Raw genomic sequence first — 11590 nt, forward strand, 5'->3', positions numbered from 1 at the left:
AACGAGGCGCATATTATATTAAGACGGGTAAAATGCACTCATGCAACAGATTGTTTTGAACAGACAGGTTTCTCTGCTCTCTTAACATTGAAAAAAGTGCTACCAAAATGTATAACCCATGGTTCCATTTCATAGAGTGGAATAGAGCGGATTTTGCATGCAATCAACGAGCAATTGACCAATCAAATGTCCAGAATACAATTAGGTGTTGTATAATATAAGCTAACGTAGGAATCCCCTGTAACTCTGCTGGTAAAGACATATAAGGCACGTTATATACTTCGTAAGGTCTCTGGTTCGAAGTTCCAAACCCCCTTTGTAGCCAATGGTTATATTTACACTTTTACATCCCGGTGGTAAATTAATAAGTTATAACACTATTGCATGGTCGGAGTCTACGTATGTGTGTACGTGGAAAAGTGCTTGTACTGTAAGCTTTATTAACTCATTCAGAGTAGAATTTAGCATTTTTTTTTATGGAATTGCCCCCTTTTATTTTTGAGAATTTGTTTTCCACATTTTCATCTACGAAGATTTGTGCATAAAATCATAAAATTAATAAAATCTTATTTCTTTTGGCACGATGGCAGTTATAGGCTTCCGTAAATGTTTGTGCATATCAGTTACTTCAAAAAGTACAGCAGAGGGTTATCATTCAGATGGCTTTGTCAATATGCAATGCGTGAAGAATTGTTGAAGTTGACAAATTCAGGCTGCCAGAAACGAAAGGTGCGGGTACATAAAAACATATTGAACATAGCTGAGTTCAGGGTTAGTATATAAGTACATGACTAAAGTAGCAACTGGTTTCCAGCATTTAATCAGTACCTCAGGACGAACGAGCACTGAAGAAAGCTGTACAGACTAACCAGGTTTCACTGTTTCTTCATAAAGGGCAGTTGTTATGCCTGTACGTGTGGTATACGCGGGCGTGTAACGGTACCTTAAAGGTATTCAGTACTGGACCCATATTTATGAAATGTTAATTGAAATAAAACTTGCTTAAGATATTTCTATAAGCCATTTTATGGATGTATGGACCATTTAAAATTTAAGGAAAATGCTTCCACGTTGGAAACAAACTTCTTGTTACATGTTGGGGCATAGTAAGTGACCCTTTTATTAATTTCTTTATTTGCAGACACATTTAATTGGCCTTCCAGATATATTTACAAAATCACATCAGATTTGTCGAGCGCGACAATCACACCATTGAGCTACAATTACAATATGGTCGGAGCGTGACAATCAATTTACTGCGTGTAGGTAAGTTTTCAAGGAGACACAAAGCCTAACCATTAATTTAAGCTAATATCAGTGAGATCGTTCTGATGAAAAAAAATCCACCATATAGTTGGAACACCTCTGCTCCGTTTGAGAGATTTTGTAAGTTTCGAAGTCGTGTCTGAGCCTCTGAGGGCTGCCATTTTGTAAATCTGTAATGATATGGTTAGACTAGGATCTGAAAGCTTCAATAGAAATTGAAGTAGAAAGAATGACGTCATGTGACATATACTGAAACTACTCATCCAACTGGTGGCGCTTTGCTTGTACGGCAAGAAAGTACCGGCGCGTTATATAAACACTACGTCTCTGAAATAAATGAAGTAATAAAGTTGACATAAATCACTCGAAATGGATGCCAAAATCGTCAAAAATTTGGCAGTGGTCTGCAGTTGCACAGATAATTCTCTATAGGAATCGATAGTAGAAGCAATTACATAGGAATCTAATTATTTTACTAGTGTCGTCTGCTCAGCTGCTGTATTGTTATTCACTGGACCCTGGATATAGTTAGCCTAGGCCTCTAGACCGGCTGCGGTTGTCCTTTTGGATGCGATATGACTAAAGCCCAATTACAACAATTATCATCACCTCATTTTACTTAAAACTGTGTTCCTAACGATAGATCCACTTGCCAGAATAACATGGAATGACGGTTATAATGTCCTGGGCTTATCACTAACAATTCAATACCAGGAAAGCATGTTTAGCCTTACTTAGGCCTATGTACGCAGCCCTGCCCTTGGTGGTCTAACTTAGGTAAGCCTATAGGTCATAACTGAAGCCTGGAATATTTCAGTCTATTAAAGTATTAACATATCTAGAATTGTACAAATATTCCAACACATCTTCCATTTGCAACGTATTCCCAACACTGTAAATGTGGCAAAAGGGCATAAGCAGTATAGACCTAGCCAGTAATCTGAGTTTTGAAGTAGGCCACGCCTACTCAACCTAGCCAGATATGTTCCGGCCAGTAACTTTATAGGCTATTTGCCTACATTTACTCAACTATGGCTTTAAGGCCTAATGATATTCACTAACCATTTACGGACAAAACTTGCTAGGCAAAACGACACACTCAAGCCACTACTCATGCCTAACATCTCATACTTTGATGACTGTGACCGAATGTAGACATGCATCAAACAGTTCACACTCTCACCTCATAAGGTGGGATCTGTTATCCTGCATAAACTTCTACCCACTTTGCAACATTAACATTATACTGAGAACTGCATGCACAGACTAATACGGAAGTTGTACGCAAAAGTATAGGTGTGTGTGTGGGAAAAAAAAGGGGGGGGGGGGGGTTGTTGTTGCTTTATCACGGCATTTTCCAGGGACAACTATATGACACTATCTGAATGGAGCACTAAAATAATATAAGCAAGAAAAATGTTTGCCATGTGGCCTCTCAGATACTGGAAAATAACACTCTCCAGACATTAAATGTTGCATAAAACATTTCACTTGCTCGAGTCATTAGAGGAGAGAAATAAAACTTTTCAAAGTTGGTTCTTAAGTCAGGAGCATAGTACTTACCACACTGGTCGCCATAACATGTCTCTGTTTTGAAAAGTGCACCTAAACTAGCGAAAAAAACGGGTAGAATAAAATTCAATTTCAAAGTCGAACGCACAATGTACGTATGAAGACAAATGATCTGGCTTTTTGCGCATAGCGCCCTCACTTTTTTCAAGGCTTCACTGCTTAAACACACGGCGATATACTGTGTCAGCAATCTTCCTAGTTCAATTTCTCTGGGAAGCTTGTACCTCCTATTTGTCTCTCATTAACAGTTTTAATTTGGAATGTTAACAGTAAAGTTGACGCTGAAAACCATCGTTTAAGTCATGTTAAGAGATTCAATATGTTAGATTCAGCACTTGCAAAACTCATCTCCAATACAGAAATTAAACATTCTGCCGTTTTTAAATGTCAAAAGAACAAATACATTAAGCACGATGATATCATATTTAGACTTGATCAAGTCTCCAGCCCAGTTTGGAACGGATCAATAACATCTGTTATATTTCCTCAATGGAAGAATTTCTTTTTTTCCCCATCACATGTTATAGTTTTAGCACGTATTAGTTATAGATTAGTTAGTGGTGGTGATTGGGTGTATGGGTCCGTTAAAGCTACACATTACCATGTATTCGTCAAAATTTGATGATACAATATTCCACCCCTAAAAGATAAGATGGGATAATAGTTTATTGAAACACATATTCCGATACTATTGAAGCAATAATTGAATCGTACCAGGAATTATCAAATATGGCATAAATTTCAAAAACAAAAATTAAATTGTTAAGTTAAATATGTGGGACCTAAAAAATGTATATGGGTGACATTAAGAGATTTAATACCATTATAAGGTACAGTTAATTGTTGTAATCACTTAATTCCAAATTAATGGTTGTATATATGGATATTGAATTTTGTGTGAATATTATACGCCCTTTATTAAAAGTTATAACTTTACACCTGAACACAAAATGTGCCTTTCGGTGTTCTTTATTGCTCGCAGTTATGCATAAATTCAAGTGTTAATACGAAGGGAAATACACTTCCATGAACAACATGAGGCATTTAATTTGTAAATTCTTCATCAATATCTTCTATGGATATATGCAGCCAAGTTGTTAATAATTATTGGTTGTTCAGAAGGGACTGTATAAGGCGAAGCACAATATGATGATAACCAACGCTAACTCAGAGAAGATCGCCTTGTTCAGTGTATGTCACCGTGTTAACCTCTCAACACAAAGACTGACAAAAAATTATGAATTATGAATAACCTATAATCTGATCTAACAATTCGCTATATAAAATATAACTCCCGTCGGGAAGAAGATCGTTGAAATTGACATATAATTGGATTTAAGATATCCATATTTTGCGGTCATTTGATCTTATCAGCCATTAAATTTGTGCGTGTGTTTGTGTGTAAATTCACAGTCCATATATGGAGCTCTACCACTTGAAGGAAATTTCCACAAAAGGAAAGCCTGAAATTTGATCATTTTGATCATGAAGAAAGAATTTCTCTTTATTGTGTTCTGTAATTCACTATGATTTAAAATGAGCAGGGATTTCAAGAACCATGTGAGCCCAGGACAAGTATGCAACCCGGTCTGTAGACCCCCCCCTCCCCTCCCTTTGACTCCATCTAACAGATTTGTGTTACTGTTCGTTGAATGACTGTCAAATGTAACAAGAGAGCGAGACCTCGCCCGCCCCCTCCGATGTAGCAAGTGTCTAAGGGTGACAGGGGGACCCAACTCCTGTAGGATGGTAGATTGAAAAGCCAATACCAAAGGGCAAAAAATAGAAAATGGTTCAAAATTTAAAATCAATTAATTAGAATGGAAGCAATTAATGAGATAATAAACAGCCGGAGGAAAAAGGGACGCTGACTGCGCTGGGGGAATGAGTGTCTTGGTGGTTGTGCTTGACATTATATAATATAATGTTACCTTCATATGGATACAATAACAAGTGATGTTCCTTAATATCAAATCCACCATTCACTGTCTGTATAGAATGGAATTAATTAACGATACAATAACCATCCGGGGGTAAAAGGACGCTGACTACACTGGGGGAATGAGTGTCTTGGTGGTTGTGCTTGACATTATACAATAAAATGAGTGTCTTGGTGGTTGTGCTTGACATTATACAATATAATGAGTGTCTTGGTGGTTGTGCTTGGCATTATATAATATAATGAGTGTCTTGGTGGTTGTGCTTGACATTATACAATAAAATGAGTGTCTTGGTGGTTGTGCTTGACATTATACAATATAATGAGTGTCTTGGTGGTTGTGCTTGGCATTATATAATATAATGAGTGTCTTGGTGGTTGTGCTTGACATTATACAATATAATGAGTGTCTTGGTGGTTGTGCTTGACATTATACAATATAATGAGTGTCTTGGTGTTTCTGCTTGGCATTATATAATACCTTCATGGATGCAATAACAAGTGATGTACCTTAATATCAAATCCACCATTTCACTGTCTGTAGCAATTCGTGTGATATCTTTTTCAATGTTTCACATGGTCAGTCAACAACTTCTATGCCAATTGGACGACAGCGCAAAATTATCTTGGATAACCCCTCACCCCAACCCAACCCAACCCCAACCCCCCCCCCCCCCAAAAAAAACAAAAAAACAATTGTCATTTTTTATACTGACACACCTTTTTCGGCATTCGAAACCTGCAGAGAATATACAACAAGTCTCTATATAGGGTCGATATTCGGCAATATCCTTGCCTCAAACTCAGTTCTATAGTTTTGGCTGGTTGAAGTTTTGCACGACGTGTAAAGTATCAATGGACTAAGTTAAGTATTAATGCAGTATACACAGGGCGCCTGTTAGTTATCTCACGGTCAAGTGTTTCTTATACAGTATACTTGAAAAATACAACTATTTTTCTTCCAGGCCTGAATTGCATATAAGTTCCTGCTGGTATGGGCGAATACATAAACAGTGTTATAGTTAACCACGTGTGAGTCGTACGACATGCATGGTCAATAGACCATGTTGAATATATATAGTTGTGCCTCAATTATATGTTTAAGCTGCTTCAACGTTCATTTTATCAAGAAGCTATATCAGTTAAGTTGATCAAACTTTTTGATCCTTTACAACAATGAAAATGTCTTTAAAGTTGTAGGAAATTACGCTTGATAAGTCAGATCTTCTTTCAATGTGTTTTTTCATTTTTTTTTCTTTGCCCGTATCTGCTTTAATAAAATTACTTCTGTTGTGCTGTTATACTTTATATTCGAATAAAGTCCAGTCTCGTGATGCTATCGAACAGTGCATTTTCAACCTCTTCTCTGAGTGACCTCTCGGTATAAAACCACTTCCGTACAACGTGGTAAAAGATAAGACAACCATTTGTAGTTGAACTGACATAAATATCGTAACCATATATACCATTGACAACAAAAAATGAAGTAGGCATACTCTACATATTCCGCGTGGAAAAAAATGTTTATTATAATAAACGTAATTTTTTAAATAGAAAAAAAAAGAGAAACATGAACAAATGGACGGGAGGGCATCGAAAACCATGACACCAAACATAAGGTTGTATAGTAGTGACGTCACGTATACAACGAGGGCATGCAGGAGCAATCTCTGAATATGTGCAAAGGAATAATTCATGCGGTGTCGTGGGGAGTTGTATTTCTTCTGGTCCGTCTTTAGATATATGTATATGGACCTTGTTTTCAGTAACCTTTACCAACAGGAATATCAATTATCAGATAATTAATTATCTTTTTTAATTATCTTTCTTTAATGAGAGGCCGAATCATGGTCTTTATATATGCCATCATTTTTGTATCCAAATAGGCTAGAAAGTCATAATGGTCAGCTGTGTTCAAGTACTATAACCATTCTTAAAAAAAACATCTAACATCGTTTTTATTGTCTGATACGGTTACTTTATCTGATAATAAATAAGCCTGCATCTTTAACTTCAAGTAAATTGCAACTCTTGTTTATGTTGTATCTATTTTTTTTTAAAGCATCTATACTGAATTTGATTGTGAGGGTAAATATTATAGTTATAACCTCTAAGGTATACACAAATTTACTTACCAGATACCAAGGTTTCTCGTCTGCTGAACGGAAAAATTGCTTCGAACAGAGCGGTGCGATACTGGCGGTTTGTCAGGCCGTAAATAAATGGATTGATAGCTGAATTTAGATATAGCAATATGGTCAAGACAAGGAAAATGTTACGTCGAGCGGTTATTGGTAATTGTACTTCGTAACCGACGATGTCGAATATCCAGGTAACCGTAACATAAAACTGAATTGGTGCATTGCAAAGGAAAAAGACACATCCATTGATAACGATCATCCTCGTGGCAGAATGGCGGGACCGCTTTGCTTTCACCGCCTGGCTTTGACTTTCCTTTCGCCCACTCATACTATCTTCTCGTTTCGTCAAAGTAGCGATGATAGCAATGTAGAAGAAGGCGGTTCCCATTATAGCAGCGTAGAACGGTAGCAGTTGAAGGGGAACTCCTATCGCGTTGAACCAAAACGGTACAAAAGGCTCACAATAGTGAACATCGCCGGAGAGATGGCTGTATTCACCGTCCTCCGGGAACAATATGCAGAGAGCAACCCTACGTCCTTTACCCGGGATTTGTAAGGTAGCAAAGACGAATGCAAAGATCCAGGTACCCAGAAGAATCAACCGAGTGCGAGAGGTGTTACTGATTTTCATGTGCTGCATTGGGCGGCACACCGCGGTGTATCGCTCCATAGAAAACATCAGCACGGTGAACAGTGATACGTAGTAAGTAAATTCTAAGAAGACTGCAACGATACAATAAATCGGACCAAGAAATTCGGTGCCAGCGTTAAGAGGAGTCGAGACATAATAATAAAAGCGATCTAGGTAACCATAACCTAATATAATCATATCGGCGATAGCTAGGTTCACGAGGTAGGCATTCATCACGGTCCGCATTCTCTCAACTTTATAAACCACGAAGATGAAAACACCGTTGGCAGCTAAACCGACAATCACTATGAACGCAAAAACGGTGTACGTCAAGATTTCTTCCGAATACGATTTGGTTAAACCGTCTTTGATGAACATAGAAGACTCATTACGTATGTCGTAAACATTCCCTGTACAGACGATATCACCTTCCATATCGAGATAGAAACTTGGATGAAGAAGATAATAAAAAAAAAACTTGCTTTCTGGTTCTTTTGGGAAGGGAAGGTATATATGTATGAAAGAAGTTACACAAATGATCGTCACACAACTGGTACAATAAACAATACCGTGGAAATGAACAATCACTTCGTCAAGTGATCACGGAGCAAAATATCAAGAATCGTTCAAGACCTCTTCTTGAAGTTCAATACTGGTTGAAGTGGTTCTTGGAATACAACTCGTCCTTCTCACACAGATTCAAATTGAAAAGGAATACTCGTTGGCGGTGAAAACGAAGAATACGAGCATTTGTGAGATTGTAGGCGGAGTTACACTGAGTTAAGCATCGACGTACCAATCATATTAGGTAAACGTCTTAACGGTTTGCTTATAAATATGCATAGTTTACATCTACAGTAGATGTATTTATAAACTGCCATCATATATTTGAAACAACTTCAATCGAACAAAAGAGAAAGGTCAATTGATAATACTTAGAGGAGATGAGGTATGGTATGGTAGAAATAAATCTTTCCGATTTTAGAGAAATCTTTCTCGATAAGGAATTCAAGTAAAACGTACCGGACTTTGAGTGGCATTGGTAGGAATTCCTTCTTTAAAAAGCTAAAGTTGTACTTCAAGAATCACACTTGTATATGGAATGTCTTTCCACTGCGTGTCTATAATAGATGATCAATTTACATCTTATAACAAGAGTGTCTAGTTGTAATCTAAAAGCTTTCTTTGAAAACTTGTTACTCTGACGAAGTCGTCTAAACTGCCTACAAAACTGGACACCCATCAATGTAACTGTGAGATCTGCGTGGGTCTGTGTGATCGGTATCAGAGAGTACCAGCGTCTAGGTTCGTTTAACTGGTACATTGTTTTGTATCCCACAATTTCAAAGATATTGTTATATTTTGGATCGACAAAACTATATATCTTTCTCTCATACTTATTACGCTGGAAGGACTCGACCCTGCAGTGACGTCACACGCTGGTATGATAGGTGTTCAAAGCAATTTCAGTGATTTCAATAATAAAAAAAATCCTGTCACGGGAATTGTCAAAATCGGCGCTTTGAACCTACTTTTTTTTAACCATTATTCAGATCAAAAACAGACCTACTTTATGATGCGTATCGTTTCGCGGTCATTAACGATACATTGACCTCTTGTGTATTGAAATCGGCCTTGTGATCGATCAAGGATGACGAGAAAATTCAAATTATATAATCCTAAGCAAAAGGTTGTGGTAAATCGAAAACTGACCCTTACTTGTTAGGCTATATATAGTTAAAACAGAAGGAATGGTTAAAAGATAATTTGTATACTGTTTATAAATTTGAAAATTAATTCAGGATGGAATTTGGAATAGTTGTATTGCTAAACCTGAATTTTTATTGCCAAAAATAATTATGAGATAATTATATAAATAATGCATCAAAGTATTAGAAACGAGGAAAATAGCCACCAGACACAAGTTTGTAAAGTTATTATTTTTTTTGTTGTATTTATTGTACATAAAATGGAAGGGAATCCTTGACGTGAAAGATAATAATCAATTAATATACTGTATTATAAATATGTTGGTTGTGTTCAATTTAATCAGTAACCATCTGATTGATTTAGTGTATAGTTAACGGGAAGTAGCGGTGTATTATGTATGAGGATGGTGAGTGCATAATGCTGTGTTTTAATGTAATCTGTGATTGTTCTCTACTAGACTACTACTTCCAGTCAACGAATACTATTATTATGAATATTATTGGTATGAGAAAGGGAAAACAAATTTAAGAGATAAATCGTAAGTCTTAATTCAAAGAGCATGCAAAGCCTCCGATATTGTTCTAATTCTTTGTGGAACAATCTTCCGATCAACTTGAAATATTATACTTCCGTGGCTTCGTTCAGGCGACAACTGAAAAATTACTTTGAAAGCCTTTATTGATTGTATCCGTTGTAAGGGGCGGGAGTTGATGGTGGTGGTGTTGGGGGGGGGGGTATTGGTATAGGTCTTATATGTTAAGGTTATCATTTTTTTGCGGGGGGGGGAGTTCTTTTACAGGTGTTAAGGTTATCTATTTTCTTTAATGGGAGTACTCTATTTGATTAAGCCCAAAAGGGTTCATTTCCTTTCACATTGTTTACTTATTTGCAGTTATATTGTCTTGTTCACTTTGTTATAATATTTGATGAAACGAATATTAATGATAATAATAATAACTGAATTTTACACGAACAAATTAGCTACATCGTTGATAGTTTAAATGCCAGTCGGATACCGTTTGGATCGCCTTTTAGTTTCCGGGCAATTTATTAAGTTCTTTAAAAATAAAGTGCAAAGAGGTCAAATACTCGCTACACGCCTCGCTATACTCGTGAAATCAATTTGACAATAACTTATAGAGAGGTTAATTTTCATTGCATAAGAAATCATTATCATACAGTGTCTTTTTTATAATAATATCACTTAAATGCCAACAAAAAGCAAATCGCGAATATAAAACACAGATTATTACTCTCTTTTTGATATTATTTGAATTTTGAAATGACCTTGTTCTTGTAAGGCTAATGCACTAAATCAATTTGAGATATCCTTATCGAACAGTATTTTTATTCAAGAAAATTAACAAAAACATTTAGTAGCGCAAATGGTGACTTTAAGATACCACATTAAATTTGATCTGTTTTAGACCGATAAAAGCCACTGCGACCATTCCAGGTTTTATTATCTGCCACATTTTTTTTTAGCAAACGGCATTTTTAGTAAGTGGCTGAATCACTTAGTTTAGCACACAGACCATTAGGCCACTATTAGGAACAGAACACAAAGTAAACACATTAAAACATGTTTGGTTTCTAATGGCTTGTTTATGTACAATGCATTTCATTTATTACAAGGACAAATGATTTTAAGTCTGAAGATTAATATATCTTTTAATAGACAATCCCATTTAAATCATTAATAAGTGATATTTTCAACACTGCTTTCATAGGCATGTATTCTAGTTTGTTTGGACTTCTTCATCACAAACATCTCTGTTAAAAATAAAAAGTTAAATATCCATTAACTTTGAAGTGGGCAACTATTAGTAGGAAAACGCTTACCACAGTGCCTCTTCGGGTCAACGGTAATCACGTTTCAATGTACACAAACAACATGAGGGACCAGGAAGAGAAATATACTATGTATATTGATGGATGTACGAAAAACTTGCATTTCATAAAAGGAATGAAGTTCTTTCAACGGGGAAACCTTCCACAGATATAGGATTAAGTTCATGATTGGACGTAAAAGAAATACTTTGAATTAACTAGTTAAATGTAAGAAAGTTCAACTGACACAAAGCCGAGTACTCAACACACTGTAAGCGTTCGATGATGTATGTGTTCAATATAGGAGTGGTTCTTCAAAATTCAGAAAAATACATAGGTACCAGGCGCGTATCCAGGGGGGGGGGGCGTTGGGGGCGCGCGCCCCCCGGGTAAGTATATATATATATTAAAGTGCATTCCAATTAATGGCCGCATGTCCATGGCCAAATCATTCTGTAGGAATGTTTTTACAATTTTAGAAAGTTACCTCTAAATGACTTC

General features: G+C 36.5%; 1 protein-coding gene and 1 long non-coding RNA gene across 2 annotated transcripts in view; one reads left to right on the forward strand and one right to left on the reverse strand.

The window, feature by feature from the left end:
• LOC139979664 (allatostatin-A receptor-like) overlaps positions 1–8233 on the reverse strand; it is a 29272-nt gene extending 21039 nt beyond the window's left edge. The window contains exon 1 of the mRNA XM_071990681.1: positions 6913–8233. Within this exon, the coding sequence (XP_071846782.1) occupies positions 6913–7984 (1072 nt within the window). The 5' untranslated portion in view covers positions 7985–8233. The remainder of the gene's footprint in view (positions 1–6912) is intronic.
• LOC139979668 (uncharacterized) lies at positions 810–8341 on the forward strand. Its single transcript, XR_011797253.1, has 3 exons — positions 810–950; positions 1142–1266; positions 8247–8341. It is a non-coding gene; the product is annotated as an uncharacterized lncRNA (long non-coding RNA).
• Positions 8342–11590: the final 3249 nt, after the last annotated feature.

This window comes from Apostichopus japonicus, chromosome 14, assembly GCF_037975245.1.
Source record: "Apostichopus japonicus isolate 1M-3 chromosome 14, ASM3797524v1, whole genome shotgun sequence".
Taxonomy (NCBI): domain Eukaryota; kingdom Metazoa; phylum Echinodermata; class Holothuroidea; order Aspidochirotida; family Stichopodidae; genus Apostichopus; species Apostichopus japonicus.